The following is a 27,863-nucleotide window of genomic DNA, read 5'->3' as shown; positions in this document are numbered from 1 at the left end:
ATATTGTAATGAGAAAAAAAGAACGTCAAAATTAACTATGATGATCTGTTGGTTTTGTGCCAATCAAATGCGTAAATAGAGCCCCCTCGCCTCCCCCCCCCCCCCCCCCCCCCGCGTCAAACAAACAGCCAAAAGCTACTCAAAAGGAAATTTTCAGTAAAGCTAACAGCTTAGCGATGACTTAAAGCTAACTGAGTATAAAACTGATTTAATATGTTTTTTAAAATATAGTATTTACCATTCTCCCTCGTATCTCCACTTTGTTTCCACTCCAATAGTTTATAGTAAGTGGCAGTAATAGAGATTTTGATTCTCCTTCCACTTTGGCCAAGTGCAACAGTAGTAAAAACTCAGCACTTCAAATAGCCTAAAGCCTATCCTAAAATTCGTACAAACCAGACAAAGCTAACACTGCAACAATGAAAATTTGCACTGCTTCCTTTCTCTTTCTCCATTTTTTCTTCTTTTTTTCTTTCACCATTAATGCAAACTCTGATCTTAATACCCTTTTGAAACTCAAAGAATCCATGGTTGCTCCTGGAATTTCTGGTCTTCTTGACTGGAATAACAATTCCACGAATACCCCTTTTGTTCATTGTACTTTTTCTGGTGTTACATGTAACAATAATTCTCGTGTGATATCTTTAAACATCTCTAATGTTCCTTTATTTGGTACTATTCCACCTGAAATTGGTCTTTTAGACAAGCTTGAAAATCTTATTATATTTGGAGATAATATAACTGGTACACTCCCTTTGGAGATGTCACAGCTTTCTTCAGTTAAATATGTTAATATTTCTTACAACAATTTCTCTGGACCTTTTCCTGGAGAAATCTTGTTGGGGTTAATACAACTTGAATCATTTGATATTTATAACAACAATTTCACTGGTGAGCTACCTACTGAGTTTGTAAAGTTAAAAAAGTTAGAAACTTTACATCTTGGAGGAAACTATTTTCATGGGGAAATACCAGAAGTTTATTGTCATATTGAAAGTTTAAAGTGGTTGGGTTTAGAGGGAAATTCACTTACTGGGACAATACCAAAGAGTTTGGCTTTACTTCCAAATCTTGAAGAACTTAGATTGGGTTATTTTAATAGTTATGAAGGGGGTATTCCACCTGAGTTTGGTTCTATTAGTACCCTTAAACTTCTTGATCTTGGAAGTTGTGAACTTGATGGTGAAATTCCTCCAAGTCTTGGAAATTTGAAGAAGTTGCATACGCTGTTTCTCCAAATGAACAGACTTACAGGTATTGAACCCACCATTTTCACTTATACTATCTCTCTATAATTACGTCGTTTGTCTGTACATGTTTTGGTTGCTATAATTGAATGTTATAAAAGTTACACTGAGTATAACGTAATAAGTTCTCTTTTCTACTGTGTGTGTTACTTTTCTCTTTTCAACAACATTAAAACTATGTATACTTTTATCATATCACATGAGAAGAATTGCAACTTATATTATTTTTTTATAGTTTTTGGATATCTAAATTTTAATTTTAAAATATTAAGTTGAATCTAATTCAATTTAGCTTCATATTTAGTCAAATTGATTATCTGAAAACGAAAAGTGCCACATAAGTTTTGACCGAGAGTAAATAGATCAGGACTGTTATAGAAAGGTCTTATTATATCATTGATGTGGATGTAGCAAATGTTATAGTAAATATTTAAGTTTTGAACTCATAATTTCAATGAATTTAGAATCTTGAACTCATAAAATTTATATCCTTAATTTGTCGTTGCTCTACAGGTCAAATACCTTCTGAACTATCTGGTTTAGAGAGTTTGATGTCGTTTGATTTGTCGATAAACCAACTGGCTGGAGAAATACCTGAGAGCTTCGTGAAGTTGCAGAATGTAACATTAATAAATTTGTTCAGAAACAACTTACGTGGTCCAATTCCCCCTTTTATTGGTGATCTTCCAAATCTTGAAGTGTTACAGATTTGGGGCAACAATTTTACCCTCCAATTGCCTGAAAATCTTGGGCGTAACGGGAGGCTATTGTATCTTGATGTTGCTACTAATCATTTTACTGGAAGAATACCACCTGATTTGTGTAAAGGGGGGAAGTTAAAGACTCTGATTCTAATGGAGAATTACTTCTTTGGTCCACTTCCTGAACAACTTGGTGAGTGCAAATCGCTTACTCGAATTCGCGTTAGGAAGAACTACCTAAATGGTACTATTCCAGCTGGATTTTTCAAGCTTTCTGCACTGGATATTCTTGAACTTGATAATAACTATTTCACCGGTCAGCTGCCAACAGAGATTAACGCGAAAAATCTCTCGAGTCTTGTACTTTCTAACAATTGGATCACTGGAAAAATTCCTCCATCTTTCGGAAACTTGAGGAATTTAGTGACTCTTTCACTAGATATGAACAGGTTATCAGGTCAAATTCCTCAAGAAATCGCGAGTTTGAAGAAACTTGTGACCATCAACTTGAGTGACAACAATTTTACAGGTGAAATCCCAAGTTCAATTGCTCTATGTTCGGAACTAACATTGATTGACTTGAGCAGAAACCAATTGGTTGGTGAAGTACCGAAAGAAATCACCAAATTAAACAGCTTGAATGCGCTCAACTTGTCGAGGAATCAATTGAATGGCCAGATTCCTGGGGAAATAGGAGTGATGAGTGGTTTAACTGTTTTGGATCTTTCTTACAATGATCTTTCTGGAAGGAGACCAATCAACGGACAGTTAAAATTCTTCAGCGACAAGTCTTTTGTTGGAAATCCAAAGCTCTGTTCGCCTCGCTCGAATTTTTGTCCATCAGCTTCCAGTTCACCACAAAATTCCCATAAAGGGCATTCTGGGAAGTTCACCACTACGCAATTGGTGATTACAATAATCATTTTAGTCACTGTTGCTTTGCTGTTAGCCGTTACTTGGTTGCTCATCAAGAAGGAGAAGTTTAAAAATTCAAAGCTTTGGAAGCTAACACTATTCCAGAAACTTAATTTTCGAGCTGAGGATGTTTTGGAATGTTTAAAAGAAGAGAACATAATTGGGAAAGGTGGGGCTGGGGTAGTGTACCGAGGGTCGATGCCAAATGGCATCGATGTTGCAATAAAGAAACTTCTTGGTGTAGGGCGAGGAACCGGACACCATGATCACGGTTTCTCTGCTGAAATCCAAACGCTTGGAAGGATCAGGCACAGGAATATCGTACGATTACTAGGATATGTCTCGAACAAAGACACAAATTTGTTGTTGTACGAGTACATGTCGAATGGGAGCTTAGGTGAAATGTTGCATGGTGCAAAAGGGGCACATTTGAGGTGGGAGACGAGGTATCGTATTGCTGTGGAAGCTGCGAAAGGGTTGTGTTACTTGCACCATGATTGTTCGCCTTCGATCATTCATAGGGATGTTAAGTCCAATAATATTCTGTTGGATTCTGATTATGAAGCTCATGTTGCTGATTTTGGCCTAGCCAAATTCTTGCAGGATGCTGGTGCTTCTGAGTGTATGTCTTCTGTTGCTGGATCATATGGTTACATTGCTCCAGGTAAATTACCACCCAGTTTTCCCCTTATTTTTCAACTTAAGAAGTACTTAATATATGCCAATATCTTTTACTAGTCTTTCCACTACAATAATATGCCAATATTTTTAGGATTTAGATTGTAAACGCTGACTGTTAATTTTAATAACTTTTACACGTACCTGCTATAACAGATTACTCTCCATAATTTTTTACACGATAGAGGTTTTAAATGACTTGATAGTGTATAAACTCTTTTTTTAATTGGTGTGTGTGTATTTATAAGCTTATATTTATGAATTTATGTTTTAGCCCAATTGCTATTGAAATATTTATACAATTGGGTCGCTCGTAATATAATTACGGGTAAAATTTATATTAGTTGACATTCTAAAAAAAATCGATACCGACTTAGCTACTAGAGTATAATATATTAAATTACGGTGATAGTGTAAAGTTTGTACTCTGTTGTGCATATAACCTTACGCTATATTGTTCGGATTCTTTTAAAATGTCGATGGGTGTATGTCAGATCCATAAAAAATAGTACTGTTTTGGACGATCCGACACGAATGCATAGAGATTTTTGGAGAAACTGACCAACATGGACCTTATAAAAGTCCACCTTTTATATAGAAACATTAAAGTCCTCTTCTATTGGTCAATGTTTTGATATTCATGATTGTAGCAAACAGTTGACTTCTAGGATTTACTGAACTGGGGTTAAAAGTAGTAGTAGGATTTAAAAGCCATGCTCCAGGACAAAATCTACATTTAAAAGCTTTGTCCAAGCATTAAATTGTGCAATTAATGTAGTCCTGACCTGTATTTTTGTTTGGATATGAAACAGAGTATGCATACACATTGAAAGTTGATCAGAAAAGCGATGTGTACAGTTTTGGAGTTGTACTATTGGAACTAATCACAGGTCACAAGCCAGTAGGTGAATTCGGGGACGGTGTAGATATAGTACGATGGGTGAATAAAACAATGTCCGAATTATCACAGCCGTCCGATGCAGCTTCGGTTTTAGCAGTTGTTGATTCAAGGCTTCATAGTTACCCTCTTGCAAGTGTTATCAATTTGTTCAAGATTGCTATGATGTGCGTTGAAGAAGACAGTTGTGCTAGGCCCACTATGCGCGAAGTTGTTCACATGCTCACAAATCCACCTCAGTCTACTACTACTACTCCCACGCTACTCGCCCTTTGAAATTGCGTTGATCAGGTGTCTGGTTGAAATCTCGTGGAGTTTGGGAAGGGAACACGAATTGGTACAAATACGGATGTCTTTTTGGGTTAAGTGAAGAAAAATTCGTGCAAGTACGGATATCTATTTCGAAATGTTTTGCTTGTGTTTTTTTTTTTTTTTTTTTTTTGGTTGATGTTGTAGGCAAGTTGTATAAAAGGAGCATGAAAAAGAAAAGAAAAGAACTCCTTTAATTTCTAACTGTGTGTATGGAGGTTGAAACTGTGGTCTTTAGGAAATAAATTTCAAGGTCGCACTTAGTCGATACTTTGTTCTATGTAATGTTTAAGGGTTTGAAAATTAAATAAAGAATAGGTTTTAGCGAATGATGAAATTCGTAGCTGAACTCGATCCTTGTTAAAAACATCATTTAAGTTGCGAGAAAGTTTTTAGATGAACGATAAAATTGTGGTAGGCAAATTGTATAAAGGACAGGGAGAAAAAACAAAGAAACTCCTTGAATTTCTAACTATGGCCGTGAGAAAAATATATGTTAACGTAGCATTGAGTTGCTACTGCTGTTAATAAGATGTCCTATGTTTTAGCGCTTTGTATGTGAATTTTCTACCGTTATGTGTTTACTAAGAGAATTCATTTTACTGATAGAGAAATCTATATTAAATCCTTAAATTTGTCGTTAATTCAATCAAATTAGCAATGAATTTCATATGCGTAGAAAAGATTTCCGTAGCTAAGAATTTAATGATGAATTTTGCATTTGCCTGTACGAGTAGTGTCAAATTAGATATGGCCTATTTAGACATGCTCTTAAATCTTAATTTTATGATTAAGTCAAATCATAAGTGCAATTTTTACGGAATTTCAAAAGATTTTATGTTAAACACTCTTGTTTGTACTATGCCACTCATAAGAAAAGAATAAGTAGAATGCTGCCGAACTAGGCACTCCGATATCATACAAAAGTTCTGTAATATTCTTTTCCAAGTCATATGAAATAATAACCTTATCCCCTACAAGTAAAAGATGTGCGAATTAACAGGATGAATATCCATGTTTGTCATCTCGATACTAGAATTCTCAGGTCCAAAAGGCGCCCCTGGACAATTAAGTAGTGCATTACTCATATTTGCAGCATACTTCATGACCCATAGTGCATCTTGACTACGGATATTGCTCTCGAGGCACCACACAGTAATCTCTGCCTCATCACACAATGCATAATAGAGAGCTCCACCCGATACTCCAAGAGCATAAGCGTCTCCGCCCACCATATCTTCAGTCAATTCCAAAGCCCAGAAACGCCTATTGACATTATCACAATAAACAATCATTTGATTATTGTCGATCCAAAAGAATACTCCATCGATTATCCCAACTGATGCTAATTTTATCCAACTAAAAAAGGAGAGTCTGAGAGGTACAGCTAGCATGAGATCAATTGTGGTTCACACATTAGTCTCAGAAGATAAGCTTTCAATTGTTACACTCGAACAAAGATCAAACCATTGTTCATAACGAACTATAGTAAAGGAGATCACATCTTTTTCAGGGTCATCTACTTTACAATGAAATCCAATACATGCAACGCTTTTGCAGGACATTTGAGTTGTAGGCACGGTCACATGCTGCCTCGTTGCAGGATTATAAACATAGTAAGCACCCTGATTTCTTAAATCCTCAGAGATAAGAATGAAACCATTAGAGGATGCAATAATGTGCACTCCCCTGCCAAGAAAATTGACCGACTCATCTAAACTACCATCAACGACTTCTGATGATTTCCTTGACGAGAGGAAAAAATGAATTTCTAAGACTATCATCTCTACCTTGACAAAAGAAACCCATCATGTAGGGGTGAGGACTCCATCATTGAGAACGACAACTATAAACTGAAGACGGATCAGCAATGTGCTTCCGCCAATGCTTACACACACATACAAAGAGTCCGGAGCCTAAAGGGTATAAAAATACACGGTATTTACCAAAATGGAATGACCAAAAATTTATATACCAAAAGGGGTATATCGTGGGCTGATCCACGATATACCCCAAAAAAAAATTCATCTGACACGAAGTCAACGAAAAATTAAAAAAAAAAAAAATTTGATTGTATAACGTGGATCAGTCCACGTTATACAATTAAAAAAAAATTCAGCGTTTTACAAAATAGGAGTCCGGAACCAAAATGCCCGAAGTGTTTTTTCCATACTTTGACTAACGATTAGTCGTGTGTCAAGACTCCGAAACGTCAATATTTTATCTAGAACCTGATATTTTTTTTCTGCGTACAATAATGTAGGCCCAATACATCAAGGATACGTAGACGTTCGGATAGTCATTTTAGGGGTTGAAAAGGTGCCCGAAGTAAGTTTTGTTTGAAAAAACTTAGTGATTTTTCCATACTTTGACCAACGATTAGTCGTGTGTCAAGACTCCGAAATGTCAATATTTTATATAGAACCTGATATTTTTTTCTGCGTACAATAATGTAGTCTCAATACATCAAGGATACGTAGACGTTCGGATCGTCATTTTAGGGGTTGAAAAGGTGTCCGAAGTAAGTTTTGTTTGAAAACTAGTTGTAAAGTGGTCAAACTTTAGATGGTCATAACTTTGCGCTCGAACGTCCTTTTTACGCGTTTTTTTTTTTTGAACTTGCATATTTTTTCGAGATCTACGCGGACAGACTACCGTAGGCGGTTTGGCCGAGCCGATTTTTTAAAAAACACCTTTTATCTCATTCAATTTCAATTTTCCCCCAAATTGGCATGAAATTTTCAGATTTATGTACTTATAAGATGATGATACGCAATAGATTTCAACGTAAAAATCCCGGGGTAATGTAGCTGTGAATGTCAATTTCACTTCTGTGGTTTCAATTTTTGAAAATAAAGTTGACTAATTTTCTCGACATATAAAGTTGACTAAAATAACCTTACAGTCAAACACTAAGTTTTTTCAAACAAAACTTACTTCGGCTTCAGGAGCGCGGACTACAACTAGAAGGAGGAATGAAGTGTAGTACGTGCAAGCAAACAGGTCATAAAAAGAATCGTTTCCCCGACAGAAATCAGTAGTTGTTGTTGCTTGTTGGTTTTTATGTTTTTTCTTAAGTTGTACGATCGTTGTTTCCTTATGTAATCTTCCAAGAATATATAACATGTTTTGTACCGTTTAATAGTTAGTATGTAATTTAACATGTACTACTCAGTTAATGTGTGACGTTTATTTAACTTATATTTTATTTTTTATTTCTGTTCGCATATATAACACATTTAATTATTGCATGTGTTAAAATATTTATTTGAGTTAATCATGCTTTAAAAATTAAAAAAATCAATAAATTTTTTTATTAAAAACATAACCAAATATGATTTAAATTTAGGCAACGTCTTACCAAGTATTTGTTAAAAAAAAATTAATTGTATAACGTGGACTGATCCACGTTATACAATCAATTTAAAAAAAAAAAAAATCGTTGACTTCGTGTCAGATGAAAAAAAAATTTGGGGTATATCGTGGATCAGCCCACGATATACCCCTTTTAGTATATAAATTTTTGGTCATTCCGTTTTGGTAAATACCGTGTATTTTTATACCCTTTAGGCTCCGGACTCCACATACAAACCTTGCCAGAGATTTTGAAGGCAAACGATGTAATATTTCGATTATGATATCCTCAGACAACTCAAGAACATGTTTATCAGGTGATTTGCATAAACGTTTCATACTGACACTCGTGTGATCTCAGTCCCCTGAAAATACAATAAAAAGCACTTCAATCTTCTCTGTCAATTCAAGCAAAATACTGAATCATGAAACAAGTTCTTTAACTTAAATACGAGACTACAAGGAAATCGAAACTCTCAATTCAATACAAAATAAGCACAAAGGTGAGATTTTTGTGTACACCATCAAACTCCAAACTTCCCTCATAATGCCAGAATTTTCTCTAAGAGAAGTCAAAATATAAAGAAGTAAGAACACGAAGAAGCAAAGGGAATTCAACATCTACTATATAAACATAAAGTAAATTTTTGAAATTATATATACATTGTAATTTTCAGGAGGAGGGTTTTCGGATGACCCCTTGTGCCCCCTAGCTTCGCCTCTGCTTAATAATTAGGAGCCTTCGAATCAAGTAATCAACAAGTTTTTTAGTTTCAATACTAGACTAGAAGGAAATCATCACTCTCAATTCAACACAGAATTGTCACAAAGGTGAGATTTCTATACACAATCAACTCCAAACTTCCCCAGTGCAGGAATCTTGGATTCCTCAAATGAATTGGAATTTTATCAACTAAGAAACTTAATGTTTTGTCTTCAAGAAAATTTGGCAGTGATCGTATAACTTTGCATAGATGATCATGAAAACTATAGTTAGGGAAGAAGTCGTAATTCGTAAACCATAACTTATATATAAAACTAATATTCTAATTCATAGAGCCGAGGGTCTATGGAACAACCTCTCTACCTGTCAAGGTATGGTAAGGTCTGCGTACACTCTACCCTCCTCAGGATATGTTGTTGATGTTGTTGTATAGATTAAATAAAAATTAGTACCCATGCTATCAAATATAATAATCTCAAACGTGCGTCACAAGATAAGTACCTGAAGTAGAAGCGTTTGTACAGCAAGGAGAAAAACAAGGAGGCTTGTGAGGCACACTAACCCTAATAGCAAAGAGATGACGAATTTATAGAGCTAGTTTAATTTTGAGTTTAGGTCCATCAAATAACCAAAGAAAGGACGAGATTATTTTTCTGACCTTTAAATTGTAGGGGTGGTGAACAAGTTATATTAAGATTATAATATGAGAATTAAATAATAACAAGATTATTCCGTGTGTATATTTTTATTTATTAACCCATCTGCCACTATACTAGAATCTTCCTTAATTTTATATAGACTTATTGTACCATCAAAAATTGTAAGTTCAAACTTAAATAATATATTAAAAAACATGAATTATGAAAAAGTTTAAGAAATACTTATAAATTACATTGTAATAACTATAATATAAAAAATTTATAAAATTTGTATAAATATAATGTTGGTTTAGTTTGATTTCGATTTGACTTTTTTCAGTTAAAACTCAAATCAAACCAATTACGATAAGGGCTTTTTCCCCAATGCCAAACCAAACCACAAGGCGTTTTTTTTTTATCGGTTTGGTGCGGTTTGTCTGTTTTCTTTGAACACTCCTAGTTAGCAGTCATAGAACTTATGTAGCTCGGACTCGAATTCCGGGTATACGATACGGGTGCGGATCTAAAGATCGGATTCTTCATCTCAAATTTTAGGATTCGAGGATCTAGATCTGAGTGTAGATATCGGTGCTGGTTTACGACCAATAAATGTATTTACGATATATAAAACATATCTCGATTAAGTAAAGCTACCGAACTAAAACTAATTAAAATGTGATTCTTTATAAACACTTAATATCTTACTCAAAAGATATGTTATGTAGTAGCAAAATATTCTTATTCTTTATATAACCTCTGTATATGAGATAAACTCAAAAACCAAACCAAATACTCAATTAATCTCAGTTATAGATGAGCTCAAAGCACCCAAGGTAAGTTGAGCAAATTCGGTGTGGATCCACACCCACACCCACACCTATGTCGATTGTTGTGTCGACACGGGTGTGACAATGATTTTGAAGAGTCCGAGCAACAACGTAGAGTTGTTTTGGATTATTTCATCAGTCAATGTCTGAAATGCCTCTTTGCGGATGACATAACCCCTCGCTCTTTCTCATTCATTGCTCGAAGCATGGAATTTTATACCATGATGACATTTCGAGTTCAATCCGTCGCAACTAGGGATGTCAAATGGGCGGATTGTATTGGATTTGAGCAGGTTAAAATGGGCTAAGTTAATAAATGGCTGGATTAATGTGTTACTTGAGCTGAAATACGTTGGGTTAAAATGAGCTAAAAAGCGGGTCAAAACTCAACCCCCAATTGTTACTAATTTTAATTGTCGTGTTTGTTCTTTTATAATTTTTTAGGTACCTAATAAAACTTTTTTGTCTTTTATTATTGTTGTATATAACATATCAAACAAAAAAAATGAAAATATATCAATTTGGGAGTGGTCTTTAATTGTTGCCCCTCAAATTGTAGGTCTTTAATTTATGTCATTCGCCTAAAATACCCCAAGGTTCTGGGTTCGAACCCCGGCTTAGTCATAAAAATTTTTAAAAAAATCGCAAGGCAAGGCTTTGCAAAAAGTCTGCCTTATGCGGCAGACTTTTTGCAAAGTCTTGCCTTGCGATTTTTTTATTTTGACTGAGCGGGGTTCGAACCCAGAACCACGAGGTATTTTCGGCCACCTTTTTAAGCGAAGGGCAAAAATCACAGACCAGCAATTTGAGGGCCAAAAATTAAAGACCACCCAAAAAAAGGGCAATCCGTGCCAAAAGCTTAAATGAGTTGAGCTAAAATGGGCTGAGTTAATAAATAGACAAGTCAATTTGAACGGGTTGAGCGGATCATGATTTCACGGGCTAATTTGTCATCCCTAGTTGCAAGCATATCTCATATTTGCTTACCAAGAATCACACTGGTGCTGTTGGCTGTAGCGTCAACTTGAGTAGCTTGAGTTATGATATGGTCATTATTGAGGTGAAAATGGGATGAAGGATGACATTGTGGCCATGAGAAAATAAAACTAGAACATGGCAATGAGTCTCTATTTGCTACTACTATTAATAACATATTCTATGTTTAATGCTTTGTAAAAGTGAAATTTGCTTCTATGAGGGGAGTTTTTCAATATTTTGCGCCCCGTCTACTTAGGAAATGTCTTCTTAAGAGTACAATCCGAGAGACAAAGAAACCACTGATAAGTTCTGTTTAGTAGAAGGCTATAAACTGCAAATAAACAATGATCAGGAGAAGGACAACTTGTGTGCATGTTTAGATAGGTAAATACTTACTGGCACCCTGTGTTATCTGATATAACCAATCTCTATTGTCAAGAATAGACTCAAAATTAAAATAAGTAAGAATAGCAGAATCCAAGATGTTGCAGCTTGCACTGTTAGTGTACAAAAGTTATACTTGTAATGTTTTATGTAGTTCAGTGTGTTGCTTCTGTAATCATGCTCTTTATAGTTAGCTATCTTTAACCTGATCCTATAGAACATGCTTTGTAAAAACAAATTCTCATTTTGATGGCTATTTGATCCCCTGCTTTTGTTGTCAGTAACCATTTGGTTTATCAACAGTTTTACCTCAAAGAAATTGAAGATGGACTGGGATATAATGACGAAATTGCATCTGAAGTAATTGAAAAACTATGTCCTCCACTAAATCCTTGAAATGCAGATATACAGTTCTTCATCATCTCTTTTTGATTATTGAATGTATAAGATCAGACTTCCACTTCTTGATAGTCTTAGAGAAGACGTGGCCATTGATGCCACTCATAAGTAAAGAATAAGTAGTCTCCTTTTCCAATATTATAGAAAAAGTCCGCAATATTCTTTTCCAAGTCATATGAAATAACACGACCACGCATATTCAGATAAAAGATGTGTGGATTAGCAGGATGAATATCCATGCTCACCACGTAGATACTATAGCCAGAAGCTTCTAAACCAGGACAACAATTTCGGAGTGCATCGGTTAAATTCGCAGCATATCTCCTGGACCCATACTGCATCTCGACTACGAATATTGCTCTCAAGGCACCACACAGTAATCTCTGCCTTGTCACACAATGCATAATATAGAGCCCCATCTGATATTCCAAGAAACCAAGTGTCTCCGCCGATCATCATCTCTAAGGGCAATTCCAAATCCCAGAAACACCTATTGACACTATCATAATAAAAAATCGTTTCACTATGGTCAATCCAACAAAATACTCCATCGATGACTCCAACCGGTTTTGATTGAATCCGATTTACATACCACATTCTGAGAGGCACATCTAGCTTGAGATTGATGGTAGTCCACGCATTAGTCTCAGAAGAGAAGCTTTCAATTTTTACCATGGACATTATGAGAGGCTCATCTGACCAAGGTAGCGCATAGCGAACTATAGTAAAGTAGATGACATCCTTTTCAGGGTCATCTACCTTGCAAAGAAATCCAACAGCTGCACGGCTTATGCTGGATGCTCGAGTTACAGGGACGGTCAAATGCTGCCTCGTTACAGGATTACAAACATAATAAGCCCTCTGGTTTTCTAAATCCACAACGATAAGAAGAAAACCATTAGAGGACGCAACAATGTACATTCTCCTGCCAAGAAAATTGACCGATTCATCTAGACTACCATCAATCACTTCTGATGATTTCCTCGATGAGAAGAAAAAACGAACTTCCGAGTATTCTTTATCAAACTCTCTAGCTTGACAAAAGAAACCCACCATGTAAGGCTGAGGAATCCATCGTTGAGACTTGAGAGCGACAACTATAACCCAAAGATGGATCGGCAATGTACTTACGCCAATCCTTACACACACATTCAAACCTTGCCAGAGATTTTGAAGGTAGGCGATGTAATATTTCGACTAATATATCCTCAGACAACTCAACTACACTTTTATCAGTCAATTTGCATAGACGTTTCATAGTGACACTCGTGTGATCTCAGACCCCTGAAAATACAACAAAATGCACTTCAACGTTGTTGTTACTTAAGCTCAAATTTCCGTAGTAGCTCTATGTTCTTTATTACAGGGCACAGAGGATTCAAACTGTCCAACCTAAAATTCATATAAACAGTATTAGTACTAAATTATGAGACAAAGTTTTGTTGAACTTACAAGACTATAAGGAAATCGTAACTATCAACTCGATACAAAATTGTCGCAAAGGCGAGATTATATATACACTATAAATTCCATAAGTTCCGTAAAGTAATAGGAGACTTACAATAAACAAGTTATTTAACACCTCATGTCTATACAGAATTGTCATAAAGGTTAAATTTCGATATACACAACCAAATCTAAATTTCCCTAGTAATAGGAGCCTCGGAATCCTTAAACGAATTGGAATTTACTTTTATGTTTTCCTCATCTTCTGTCCCCTCTCAGTTTGTTCACTGTTAGATGGCTTTTTCTAAGAAAATATATATATATATATTCAGATTAAATTTTATCAACTGAAAAAAAAAAATTGGATTGTTCTACCTTGTTAATGCAACAATTTGGTAGTACTCAATTTCTAATCCATTATTTTCTTAACAAGTCCATATATTAATTGTCTTATAATATAAAATTATTATGCTATACTATTATATATTAAGCAATAAACAACTAGCATGATTAAAAAATAATAATTTCTTCACAAAAATGGGCATCACCAGATAAATACCTGAAGCAAAAGCCTCTGTATAGCAATGGGAATAAGGAGGAGCAAGGCTTGTGACGACTTGATCATAAAACTGAACCCTAATATAGTTAAGAGATGATGAAGTTATAAGAGTTTTAGGTCCATCATAAAACTAAAGAAAATACGAGATTTGTCTTACCTTTTAAATTGCATATTAGTTTTTGGGCTCCCTTTAATCAATCACATACATAGTCTGTTTGGGTTAAATAATTAAAAGTAGTTGATAAATATAAGTATTTTTTTATAACTATATTTCTGTATCAGCATGCATGCACCTTTGATTATTTTTATGGGATGTATGATATTTATTCAAACGAAAACTTCTATCATTATATTACTTGACATATTGCAAGATTCTTCCGACAAGCATAATCTGGCGCATCCCAAAGATCTGAGAAAACATGTGAGTAATAAAATGAAGGATGATCTGGGAAATGACACTGAATTTGTAAGTACATACAATATATAGTGTGCTTGAAAAGAAAGGTGAGATTGAGTTAGACTATGACATTATAGATCCTTTAAAAGTTGCCTGAGGCTCTCCTTTTTCATATTCGGGATTATGGTAGGAGTTTGCGAAATTGTCACGGATGAACAGATGAAGCAACCATACAGTAGTTTTTGCACATTATACTCCTTAGGTTGCCAATTTGGGTAAACACGGTTAGTTGAAGTGTGAAAATTATAATATTTTAAAAAATGAGTGTCCTAAATTGGATTACGAAGTGCTGAAGAACTGAAATATTGATTACGACAGGAGTAAATTTAGATTCCAATTTAGTTCAAACACAACTACTTGAGTGTAAATTTTCAGGATGTTTGGGTAAAAGTATATCCTAAATTAACAAATTGTTTGAAAATTTTCAAGAGTAATGACAAGTACAGAGAAAATTAATCAAATCTCAGATGACTTGAAATGGTTAATTTGGTAAAGAGTAATTGATTTTTTGTTAGCTTAGAGTCAAAAGGGAATCTAGAATCCACAGGTAGTACCAAACTAGGGATTCCCAGAACTTGATTCCAAAAAACATTCACAAAAGACAATTGTAGAAAACTTTATAGTCGAGATATCACCAGTTTATCTACAAGACTAGGAAAGTTAAGTTTTAGATAATCAACAATGTGTAATCAAAATCGAATACATGTACATATACATGCTTTACATCCAGGACATGCGCGAGTCCAAACAAAACAAATATGAGATAAAATACTCTCCAAAAAAATGAAACTAAGAGCCAGGGACCTACTCATAAACTAACACGTACGATTCCTTCGTACAACTTTCTCAGAAATACCAGTACAAGCTCAATATCAGCAATACTCTTAAGAAACTACTTGCAGCAGGATCGTATCTTAGTTCAAGTCAGCATCAACTTGGCATTCCTTTGTTAGGAAAAAGGTATTCATGTTTGATGCACCTACCTTGTTCCGGTTACTTGATTTCCAGTTCATCGACATGGTATTGCAAGCGTTACCTTCGCTTGTACCTGCACATTCAAATGATGTAAGAAATTCCGATACAGAAATATGAAAAAGATAAAAACCGGAGTCTACATCACTGTTGCCTTCAGACGTAGATTCACATTTTTCAAATAGACAAATAACCTACGTTTCCTTAGCTAATATGGTACTAATTTATCTTCTAATAAACAATACTAACGCTAGTTATAATTGTGAAGATTCACATGATATCCATCTGAGCTTAAAAGGGGGAAAAGTTTTTAAATGAGTTATATACCGTGACTTGCTCTTGAATGAGGACTTCTTCTTTCCACCCGCATGAAGTGGTTTCCTTTGTTTTTTCTCACTCATATCATTTTGAAAAAGATCCTGCATTTCTTCTGTTCTTGATTCAGATATTCTGCTTTTCGGTTTCGGTTTTTTTCCTGCCTTTCTAACAATCTTGCCAGCATCAACTGCCTTGTTCACAGCCTTGACTGCCTTCGCACGACGATACGCAACATCAACGAGGGAAATTCCAGATTTATCTTTCTTTGTTTTCTCTTTGCCCTGAAATGGTTCGAGGGGATAAATAGGTAACACTACAACAGAACCAATATTTATATGTTAACAACAGCCAAAGCACATATTCAAATAGCCTAGTTCATGAATATGCGACGCGTAGATTGTTAAGTTTTGCAATAGCCCTCATTCTGGAACCTTTTTTTCTCTCAGGCCAACAGCTCCAATTTTCTCATAAGTACTTTCAAAGGAAGGAAGTTTTCGTAGAGAAAATGTCAAAGATGAACACATGACCTGACAGTCTTTCTCATTCGAGATAACAGGAAATATGCAACAAGGTTGAAAATAAGTGAAGAAGCAACGATGCTTACTTCATCTAAGTCATCTTCATCTTCTAATTGCTCCCGGGAAGCCTCCAACCTCCTCCTTTTCTTCCTTGGCATGTTTTTCTATAACAATCAGCTCAACAGTGAGCATGATGAATGAGAAGTCAATCGGAATTGTATACTCAATTTTACATAAAGCAAACAGGATGACTAGCACCTCTCGTTCTCGCTTCCTCTTTTCCTTCATCTTCAGGTCTTCCGCTTGATTAGCACTCATTACCTTGCTCTCAGAACCATTTTCTTTGGCTGCTGCTGATTCCTGGAATAGCTTTTGCATGTCAGTTAATATTTTAATCAACCAGAAGCATAACAGCATAAGTTATATGTATTCAAAAAATTATGTCCACGGGCATTTATATATACATGTTTACATATATATTAGTTTCTTTTTCTATTTCTTTCAGGACACCATACTTACTAACAACAGATACGTGTGTATTACCTACAGAATAAACCCTGAACACAAAGAATAATTCCCAGCATGGTTAAGACCTTGTGAGCCTACTTCAGTTAAGCTTGAATTTTACAAGGATTTCAATAACAAGGTCAGAATTTAGGAAGTTCTGAGAATTGCATTATACTGCAAATTGTGAAAGATATGATCATTGATCCATCAAAAATCCAAATTTACAAACTATGTTAATAAATAACTATAACAAATCAGGATATTCTTTCTTGTCGAAAGAAAAAAAATAAGGATTTTCTTTGAATATAATATGGAGGAAGGAGTGCATGGACTATTTTCCACCATACTGTCCTCAAATTTCTTGGCTAAGCCCTTTTTAATACTCCTGGTCAATTACGACCGAGCTTGTTATTCCTTATTTTTACTATTGATACATTGGCCAATCAAGAATTTAATTATTTTTTAATTCAAGAGTCCTACCAATGTATATCATGAAACAATGTAATTAGTTGTGCTACGACAAAACCAACAATAGATTCAAAAACTAACAAAACGAACAAGCATCATAAGTAAATGACAGAACAGGAATGCCATCATATAATCGCCCTGCAGCCCAGATGTAAATCACCTTTGCTGCCTTTTGATCAAGCTTTTTCTCCTTTTCTGTGACAAACCATGTTCGTTTAGGGCGTGAATAAATCTCATCCCTGTGGGCAATCATATTCTCTGCCTGCAAAGTCAAAGCACCCATGTCATACTAAGATGCAGCATTTTATTGTTTTTGAAAGTACGCCTTGCAGCATTTATTTAATGAATTTCTTCTTTCAGAGGGAGGTCTTCAGACTTCTACAACTAGAGGCAATTATTCATCGTAGGGTTCCGCAAACTCTACTATGATAAATTACCTTATTAGCTTCCATTTCAGCTTTTCTTAGTGCCATCTCTTCCCTGCAGTAACCAAAATTTGAATAAGTAAATAAATAAAATTGTAGTTATCAAATTCAGTACAAGGTTAAAGTGACAAAATAACACCTCTCTTCTTGCATAATTGCAGCCACTTGATCCTCCAGCTGTTCAATCACTTGGGCCCACTTAACTATTGATTGCTCCGCTACAATTCGACTCTTTAGCCTTGAACCAGCTCGTTTAACCTGTAACACATTTCATTAGGTCTATGCACACCTTCTCCTTTTCTTTTTTTGTTGTTGTGTGTGTGTGTGTGTTTTTTTTTTTTTGGGGGGGGGGGGGGGGGGGGGGGTCTAGTTGGTTCTTGTATGTTACATAGACAGAAAATGATTATTTTAACTTTATACCCAAATGATAACAATACTATTGTGATTAAGTGAATGGTCAGTGAGCACTTATTCTTAAAAGAAAATTAAACTGTCACTGTGTTGCTTTAGTCAGAGACCCAGAAAAAAAAAGGATAATAGAACAAACACAACCGAATACATTTAACCAATCAATAGTTCTGAAAATACAATTTCTTTTTGATAGGTAAAATGGTGCTCAAACTACAATTTTCATCTAACTGATCTAAAATACATTTCCATAGAAAAAATGTACAGATGGTTATGCAGGTACTGCGTAGTCAGAGATACAACTATTTTAATGTTAAACTGTAAATAACTAACATGTACTTCATCAAAAAACTGTAAATAACTAACATATATGAGCTTAAGCAAAAGACAAACATGGACTTACCTCCCAAAAAACAAAAGAAAAGAAGAGTGAATGGTCAAGATGTTGCTTTAGACGAGAACTAAAAAGATATGAGATACTTGAAACACCAGGCATCTAATTGGTCAATGATTTTAAACATACAATATCCCACCAGTTGAAATGAAATGATTCATGGACTAGGAGATCTCAAGTGACTGAACAGCTAAAAGATGTTTGAACAGAGAGGACATAGATACTCACAATGGCTTTTAGAAGAGACCTATCATTATCTGTGACAAATGTAACGGCATACCCTTCTCTACCAGCTCTAGCTGTCCGGCCCACTCGATGAACGTAACTGCACAGAAAAAAGAAATCAGAACTGCATAAAGTACGTAAAGAGTTAACTTGCACAAACTACCAGAACTAGAAGACAGAAAAGAAATAGAGCACTACAAGCCTGACTTGTAAGAGAAGTTGCAACTTACCTAGTAAGATCACGCGGGCACGCGAAATTTATAACGGTTTGAACACCAATAATGTCAAGTCCCTGAAAAGGGAATTAAAAAAAATAGTCAACTGTAAAATACGAGAAGATAATTCTAGTTCTGCTACGACAAAACAGCAAAAATACAGATGTCAGGAGGACACAAAAGGGGAATACAACATATTTCATACAACTTCATGCTTAGAATAATCATACAAAATCAATTAGATAGAATCATCTTACACGAGCTGCAACATCGGTTGCAATCAAAAAATCCACTTCCTGTCTTCTGAAAAGTTCCAAAGCCTACAGATATAAAAATCAGTGAGAAATTTCTCCACAAAATTAAACTATGATTCCAGAAAACACATTTGATGGATCATACATCTAGACGCTGGGCTTGCGTAAGATTTCCATGTAGTTCAGCTGCTTTGAACCCAAGTAAACCAAATATAATTTTCAACCGATGTGCTGCATGTTTTGTACCACTGTCAAGATAACCACAGAATTTAGCCTTCTGGACCAAAAGATAACGCAAGTGTAGGTCCAAAAGATAGATCAAAGGAGACAAATTTAAATTTTGCAAGAATTCAAAACGAATTTTGCAGTCTCCTACATCCATCAAGAGTCATACCCCGAAAGATAATGTATGTCATAGGGCATGAAATGGAAGACCTGGCAAAGTATACCATACCACAATAGAAAATGCAACTTTAGATACAGTTAGCTGCAGACCTGAAAACAATCACTTTGGAAGTGAAGGTCTTGGTGCACAATGCAAGAAGAACCGCTTCGTGATTTCCTTCACGCATGCGCCGTATTCTAACTACCCTGCAAACAACGTTTCATCAGCTTTCACATTTGACAGATTTATACCTGAGATTCCATCTCAGGAAAAAAAAAATTAAATGCAAAGTAGATATTGCCAATGCCTTACTCTTCAGTCAATTTTGCAGGCCGTTTCGCAGATGGATCAGCTGATAGGCGCAAAGGTTTATTCAGAGAGAGCTTGATGAGCTGATCAACTTCCTCAGTCATTGTCGCAGAAAACAACATGGTCTGTCTCCGCTTCGGACACAATCTAACCTGTGTACATGCCAGGTCATATTATTTCAGGAGCTGAAGTAATATATGTTTATAGGACAAATCCCCCACCAGAACAAAAACAGTTATTCGCAGAAGAAGAAAGTGTACACCTTACTTATTGATCTTTTATCTGATTCGTTGACTAATTTACTTCAGCGTGATGAGAATTAGAAGTGGAAGGAAATTCTAGACATCCTTTTCTATATAGATTAAACAGTTAATGAGGTAATATTCTATACCTTGAAGGTTTTCATAGTAAAGGAAATTACCAAAAGTTTTCCTTGACCGAATTCAAAGTAGAAGCTTATTGACACAAGTACAATTATGTTTTGTAATAAGATAGTTAAGATTTTGTGTGCACACAACAAATATGGCACACAGCTACCTTGGTTCTATAGAAAAGGAAACCATGATGTTGAAGACATACCAGCTCACGAATTTCAGCACTGAAACCCAGCTCCAGTAGACGATCTGCCTCATCAAGAATCAATACTGCAAGATCATCCAAATCAACTGACATGGAGTTCCGTAGATGATCTATCATACGTCCTGGAGTGGCCACGACAATATCAGGCATTGATCTCAAGGCTGCCTCTTGCACCTGAAATAGAGCATGACATTCCCATAATTGTTGGAAGCAGTAGCTGAGATAAAAAAATCAACCTTCAAGCTTCCCCTAGGAAGGATCAGGAAAGCTCTAAGCATACCTTGGTTGACAGACCACCAACAACCAGACAACATCGGATATCTGGCATAAATTGGGCAAGTTTACCTATCATACTATGAACCCTGGATAGCAGAATTAAGACATAGCCCAGTCAATCACTATTAGAGTACTTGAAGAATCAATCGACATACAATACAAAAAAATAGTAGCTTGTATATAAATTAGAGGCAAAGATAGTATAAGGGGCAAACAGTTTCAGTATTTAAATTTTTAATAAAATTACAAGTTTGGTAGAAACTTATATAATTATTAGAGAATCTATATTGATTTTGTGCTATTTGCAATTTGGAACCAAATAGGTTCTTATTGAATCAGGTTAGGCATCTGATGCAAAATCTTAATAGTGTCAGTTGCACAAAAAGGGGACCTGCTTTGACAAACAGGTAGTGGAAGCACCGTAAAATATAATGAACGAGAACAGAAGAGCATTCACGATTCACACACACATTTTTTTAAAAGACATAAGGAAACGTACTGAACAGCCAACTCTCTAGTTGGAGTAAGAATAAGAACCCTAATTGCAGGCCTATTTTTTGGACGGTACAACAGTCTCTCCAGTGTAGGTAAGGCAAAGGCAGCAGTCTGAAGAGGCAAAGGAAAGAGAGAAGGAGCAAAAAATCAAAACATAACCATCTAATACAACTAGCTAAGTATGAGTACATTGGATCTAACATCACAAAATTGTACCTTTCCGGATCCTGTTATAGCACTACCGCATATATCTCGGCCAGTTAAGGCCAGTGGAATGCAAGCAGCCTACATTGAGGTAATGCACATTAACACCATAGTTAATATATTACATTTAAGGTGTTATAGAAAGTTGGCAAAGAGAGGCACCTGAATTGGTGTGGGCTTACTGTAACCCAATGCTTCACAAGCCCGAAGCAACGGCCTTGAGATATGGAGCTCCAGAAACGAATTGGCATGAAATGAAACTCCTTCTGATGAGGCAAAAAATGGCTTTTTTTCAGCAACATTCGTATCCACATCATCATCACCATCATCCGGTCTGTATTCTTCCTGAAATTATCAAATATAATCAACCAAATTAAACAACCCATTTCATGCCAATAATAACCCGTTCGGCCATAGAAATAACTCACATTTTTTCTGGGATAATTTTTCACTTTATATGAAAATCAGTGTTTGGCCATGAAAATTCCAAATCCAACTTGAAGTTGTATTATAAGCTGTTTTTCAACTCACTTTTCACGTTTGAAGTTGTATTTAAGTACAATCAAGCATGAACGTATTCCAATTATTCTTTGCAAAAACTATTAACCAAACACAACTCCATCTTCAGCTCCAACTCCATAAATTCTAAATAAAGTGAAAAATATTTGGAATCTATGACCAAACGCCTACTAAATAATTTAACTTTAAGAACAAACTAAAGTTCCCTAACACTAACATTCGCTAACCAGACTAAAAGGAATATAATCGTACAAATTAATCAACTAAGCCTCAATCCCAACTATGTAGGTCCCCTACACCCATTCTGGTCTATCACATTTCATTCCAATAATAAAGAATTTCACTTTTACAGCTAATTAAACTTCTCCAACATTGAAATTCCACTAACCAAACTAAATTTTAGTCCCCACTAGTAGATATTTCCTATTAACTCTGTTCCTAGCTAAACGTATCAAAAATTATCTCAGAACCCTTCAAATAACAAAAACAAAAAAAAAAATCAATCAACAAATATCTAAAATTTTATAACTTTAGTTTGTCATAAATTTAACTTTTATAGCAAACTAAAGTTCTCTAAAACTGACATTCACTAACCAAACTAAATTTTAGTCCCAACTAGTCGATATTTTCTATTCGCTCTATTCCTGGATAAACGTATCAAAAATTTCCCCAAACACTTCAAAAAGACAAAACAAAAAACATCAATCAACAGACAGATACTAAAACGCAAACAGTTTTACTTGGCGATGTGGTTCTTCATCATCGGAAAAAGAATCTTTCTCTATTGGTTTAGCTATAGGGGTGGACAGTTGTTGACGAGCTACTAACATTCACTAACCAGACTAAATTTTAGTCCCAAACTAGTTGATATTTCCTATACATTCTGTCCTAGCTAGAGCACAACATGTACTCCCTCAGTTTCAATTTGTTCATGCTACTTTCCTTTTTTCGCAACTCTTAATTCCAACTTTACACATGGACATGTTTAAGACCACAGGATCAAAGGGTATTTTAGTACATTCTACATATTTTTAGTTTAAGACAACAAGATTCAAAAGTTTCTTTACTTTCTTAAACTATGTGCGGAGTCAAAACCAGACAAACAAATTAAAACGGAAAGAGTATCAACAAACAGAGAAAACGTAAGCAGTTTTACTTGGCGGTGTGGTTCTTCATCATCGGAATCAGAATCTTCCTCGATAGGTTTAGCTATAGGTGCAGACAGTTGTTGACGAGCTTTTGATATCTTAAAATCAACTGAAGTAGTGCTACGTCGGCTATGTTCATCTGCAACTGATTCAGAGTAAGCAGAAAAGTCCCATGGAGATTGCGACTTTTTATTAGTTTTAGGTTTAGGGTCGGCATCATCTTCTTCAGATAGCTGTTGTGCTTCTTCTTCATCTTCATTGTCGTTTTCATCGTATTCAACTTCTTCATCGCTAGGTTGTTCGAAACAAAAATCTGTAGCCATTGGACAAGTATGACTGCTGTGATTTTTGTGTGTGAGGGTTTTAAGAATTTGTTTGAGTTGCAGGGTTTTAGAATTTGGACCTGACTTGTAACTTCTAACCTAGACATTGATATATTTTAGGAAAATGGCCAAATATACCCCTGAATTATTTAAAATGAGTCAGTTTTACTCTGCATTACGTTTTTGGTTTAAAAATCCCCTCGTCACTATTTTTCTACTTAAAAATGCCCCACAACTACCAAAATAGCTCAAAAAATATCCTTTTTACCAAGCCCGTCAACCGGTCCGGTTTAACCCGTTCAAACCGGTAACCGTACCGGTAAAACCAAAACCGGAACCGGACCGGTTAAACCGGTGAAATTAAAAAAAAAAAATATATATTAGATACATCCGTTGCTGGGCTGCTGACCGTCATTGGATCGTTGGCAACGGTCCATTTGCAAAAATGGTCGTTGCCAAACGGCCATAAATTCATTTTTTGCTCCCCCCCCCCCCCCCCAACCTCCAAACTTTTTTTTTAACACTTTAACCCATTTCTCACCCCCTATATAAACCCTTCTTCATTTTCATTTTAATCCACACTAATTCACTCTCCTCTTTCTCTCAAATCTCAATCTCTCAATTATAGTTATTTTGCAATAATTAGCCACTTTAAATTTCTCTCAAATAAATATTATAAAGTTTTATTCTAGTTTCAATTATTAATTTTGCAATTATAATATTGTTGGTGGAGTTGGTGATTTTGCAACAATCCGAAGTAGCTTTGGTGGATTTGCAATTCTAGCCGCCTTCACTTTGTTGGAAATTAATCCGGCAATTTGGTACCTTCATTCCAACTCTATCTTTATTTTTTGCAATTTAATTTACGCAATTTAATTCTAGCAATTTAATTTGTTGCAATTTATTTTCTTGTGATTTATATGATTGTGATTTAAATTAATTCTATTTAATAATGGCAAAGAGATTTAGACGCGGTGCTGGTAGTAGTAGTGGTATTGTTAGGGGTGGGCTTAATGAGGAAACATTTGTGGAAGAAACACCTAATTTAGGTATTGATGTTGGTGGAAATAATCCACTTTTAAGTCACGAGGCAATGCAACAACATTTTACCGACACTTTTAATGAAATTGATGATGATGATGAAGATGATGAAACACAACCACCCGAAAATCCCATAGGAGATATATGTCTTGCACAATCACATACACAAGACAAACCGCCTAGAACTCGTAAGTCAACCGCTAAAATTTGGAAATTTATGACTAAGGATAGGGAAAACCAATCAGCTACATGTACCCTATGTGGACAATTATTTACTTTTAAGCAAGGAACTAGTAAGGATGGTGGAACGGGTACACTAAATGGTCATATGAGAAAGAAACATATGGATGTTTGGGGAGAGCAAACGGGTTCAAATGTGGGGGTATTCAAATGACAATAGACCCACGAACCGGTAGAAATTTTAAGTATGACAAGAAAAAAGAGTGTGTAGAAATAGCTAAAATGGTAGCTTATGATTGTTTACCATTTTCCTTTCCCTCGGGTTTGGGGTTTGTTACTTACATTCAACGTTGTTATAATTCATTATTTGAGGGTATTCCTAGAAGTACTTGTAGAGAAGATGTTATAGATTTGTATAAAAAATATAGATTTTATTTGCGCCATGTATTTAATTCTTTAAATTGTAATGTTTCTCTTACCGTTGATTTGGGTCTTAGTCTTAACAAGTTAGATTTTTTTGCTATTACATGTCATTGGGTTGATGACAATTGGGTTATGCAAAAAAGAATTATAGCTTTTTTATATGATGAAGAAAAAGGTCGTCACGATGGAAAAATTTTAGTTGATTCAATGTCTACTATAATGAGATTTTTTAATATTTATAGAAAAACACTTTGTATTGCTTTAGATAATGTTTTTAATAATACAAAGGCGATTGGTCTTTTAAAAAAAGAAATAAACTCTCCGCTAAAAAATATTTTTCATGTGAGATGTAATTGTCACATTTTAAATTTAATTGTTAAAGATGGTCTTGTGTGTTTTTTTACGATTCTATTCAAAAAGTTAGAGATGCGGTTGCGTTTCTTTTTTATAATGCTAATAGGGCAAGACTTAGAGATTTTAAGAATGCTTGTGTGGAAAATAATCTTAGACCTAGGAAAATTCAAGTAGAAATTAAGACTAGACAGAACTACACTTACGTTATGCTACAACAAGCATATGAGTATAGGATTCCCATACAACAGGTTCACAACAAATATAATATTAATAGTGATGATTGGTTAAATTTTACACATTAGGGAGATGTTAAAGAATGTGTTGAACTCTTAAAAATTTTTTATAATGCAACTCTTGCTTTTTCTAGACAATTCTATCCCACGGTAACCGGAATTTTAGCCTACTTAGCGGAAATAGCTAGAGTTTTACAAGAGTATAAATATAAACCCGGTTATCAAGCGGCTATTTTTGAAATGATAATCAAATTTAAGAAGTATTTTTTCCCATCCCAACTTTATTTATTTTGGGTTATCTTTTAAATCCTTGTTTAAAAGTGTCTTATACTAAAACATTGGTTGGTCAAATTTATACATTTTTAGAAATTGAACAGGGAGTTCAACCATCTTTAGCTGAAGCTGAACTCGCTATTGATGACGAGTTTAGAAAAGTTTTTACTCATTATTCTAATTTGGAAGAACGTGCTACACCCGTTGCTCAACGCCCTATTACTTCTCAAAATAGCAAAAAGGGCTTGTCGGGTTTGTCGCATTTAAAAGTTTTCCATTCACAGCCAACTTCTTCTTGTAATGCATGTCACACCCAATTTTAACCGGGTTGATTTAGGGAGTATGACGTATTGGTGATTCCTGTTTATTTTATTTAAGGAGTCGCCACCTAATTAATTTAACGGTGAATTAGGACACCTAAATGTTAACTAAAGTAAAGTTAAAACTAAACCTCCGTTAATAGTCTGCTTAACCAGTGTGATTCTAGGTAAGGGCTCTATATTATCCTAAAGGGAAGGGGTTAGGCATCCTTTAGAATCCGTTAACTTACGGTTATCCGACCAAACTTATGTTAATTAATTAAATACAGTGTTTGAATTTTAAGAAAATAACTTGTAAAATATAGTAGTGTCATTTGAACTGACTGGTAGGAAAACATAATAACTTGCATAAAAGGAATGCTTTTAAAATGAAACTTATAAATACTGTTAAAACTTTTAAAATGTTTCAAATGCTATTTATAATAGGACTTGTAGAAAAAGGCTTCGAATAATGACGCTACTTAAAACGAGACTAACGATTTGTATAAAAGGATATTCTAAAATGCTATAAAATTATGAATATTGCTAATGATTTAAATGGAAGTGGAATAATGCTATTCAAAATTAGTTTTACGAAATATGATAATTTGCATATAAATGGGAAAAATACGAGTTAAGTGCAATGTTTTAATAAATATTTGAAACAAAACTAAACGATGAGGTATTAATTGACTTTGCGTTTTCAGAAGTACAAAAATATTCTTTAATTCCTATTTGCATGTTAGTGATATTTCAAAATTTCCCAATAAAATATGAATTCTTTGACTCAAGATATGAAATTAGGTTGTTTATAAATCAGTTATTTTAAATAAGGTAAATATTAGATGCTTATAAATAATTTTTGACATAAAAGAAAAGAATGGATTTATGAGATTGATCGTTAGTCTTTACCTAACTACCTCTTTGCTAAACTATCCCTGCTAATTTCCGATAATTCACCAAAGAGCTAAGGGAGAGAACGAAATAAGAAACAGGTGTTAGTCAAATAATATACAAATTAAGGCATAAAATAGCAGAGGTATAAAATCAAATGGGCAGCCCATTTGGGGCTATTGGGCTTCGGCCCAGCAGCTCTTATTTTTGCTGGGCCGCTGCTGCTGTTACTAGGCCACTGCTGGGCTTCGGCCCAGTAGTCTCCTTTTTCTGGACTGCTGTTGGTCTGACACGGGAGGGGATTTCGTTGGGCTTTAGCCCAACATCGAATGCGGAAGTGGACGAGTCTCTCGGACTCGTATGCGATGATCATGCAACAAATGAAAAGGAAAAGGATTAGTATCTAACCAATGAATAAGGTTAAACATGTAAACTATAACTCAAAACAGCTCAGTAGACTATGTATATACTAGTATAGACTAACTAGAACAATCATGCGGACTCAACAATCGGGTAGGCATTGATGACCAGAGAAGCGTGACCAGCAGTAAGCAATTTTACATCAAAGACATAACTTTCACTATCAAGATGGGCCACATTCACGCAGGGAAAAGGGCAAGTTTTATTGATTTATTCCTCAAGTGACTGAACAAGATATTTCTTTCGTTAGATAATTATCACAGTTTTAGTTTAACTTCGAAAATAGATTG

General features: G+C 35.1%; 3 protein-coding genes and 1 pseudogene across 3 annotated transcripts; 1 reads left to right on the top strand and 3 right to left on the bottom strand.

Moving 5' to 3' along the window:
• The first annotated feature begins 243 nt into the window (after positions 1-243).
• LOC132628132 (receptor protein kinase CLAVATA1) lies at positions 244-5,028 on the top strand. The gene is made up of 3 exons (XM_060343867.1): positions 244-1,254; positions 1,761-3,527; positions 4,354-5,028. Exons 1-3 carry the CDS (start codon positions 420-422, stop codon positions 4,713-4,715), a joined length of 2,964 nt encoding a protein of 987 aa, XP_060199850.1. The 5' UTR covers positions 244-419; the 3' UTR covers positions 4,716-5,028.
• A 611-nt stretch (positions 5,029-5,639) lies between these two features.
• On the bottom strand, positions 5,640-7,313 carry LOC132623902 (uncharacterized; annotated as a pseudogene).
• A 4,994-nt stretch (positions 7,314-12,307) lies between these two features.
• Positions 12,308-13,108, bottom strand: LOC132629160 (F-box protein At5g49610-like). Its single transcript, XM_060344888.1, has one exon. It carries the CDS (start codon positions 13,106-13,108, stop codon positions 12,308-12,310), a length of 801 nt encoding a protein of 266 aa, XP_060200871.1.
• A 2,044-nt stretch (positions 13,109-15,152) lies between these two features.
• LOC132628131 (DEAD-box ATP-dependent RNA helicase 28) lies at positions 15,153-23,544 on the bottom strand. Its single transcript, XM_060343866.1, has 19 exons — positions 23,142-23,544; positions 21,629-21,811; positions 21,479-21,547; positions 21,267-21,373; positions 20,772-20,853; positions 20,492-20,665; positions 19,916-20,064; positions 19,714-19,809; positions 19,364-19,466; positions 19,222-19,284; positions 18,980-19,041; positions 18,753-18,849; positions 17,862-17,980; positions 17,735-17,777; positions 17,458-17,559; positions 16,581-16,682; positions 16,409-16,486; positions 15,814-16,085; positions 15,153-15,562 (listed from the first exon to the last, which is right to left on the bottom strand). Exons 1-19 carry the CDS (start codon positions 23,454-23,456, stop codon positions 15,547-15,549), a joined length of 2,232 nt encoding a protein of 743 aa, XP_060199849.1. The 5' UTR covers positions 23,457-23,544; the 3' UTR covers positions 15,153-15,546.
• Positions 23,545-27,863: the final 4,319 nt, after the last annotated feature.

Source organism: Lycium barbarum, chromosome 2 (assembly GCF_019175385.1).
Source record: "Lycium barbarum isolate Lr01 chromosome 2, ASM1917538v2, whole genome shotgun sequence".
Taxonomy (NCBI): domain Eukaryota; kingdom Viridiplantae; phylum Streptophyta; class Magnoliopsida; order Solanales; family Solanaceae; genus Lycium; species Lycium barbarum.
Note: the sequence above shows the minus strand (reverse complement) of the source record. Positions and strands in the feature narration are given on the sequence as shown.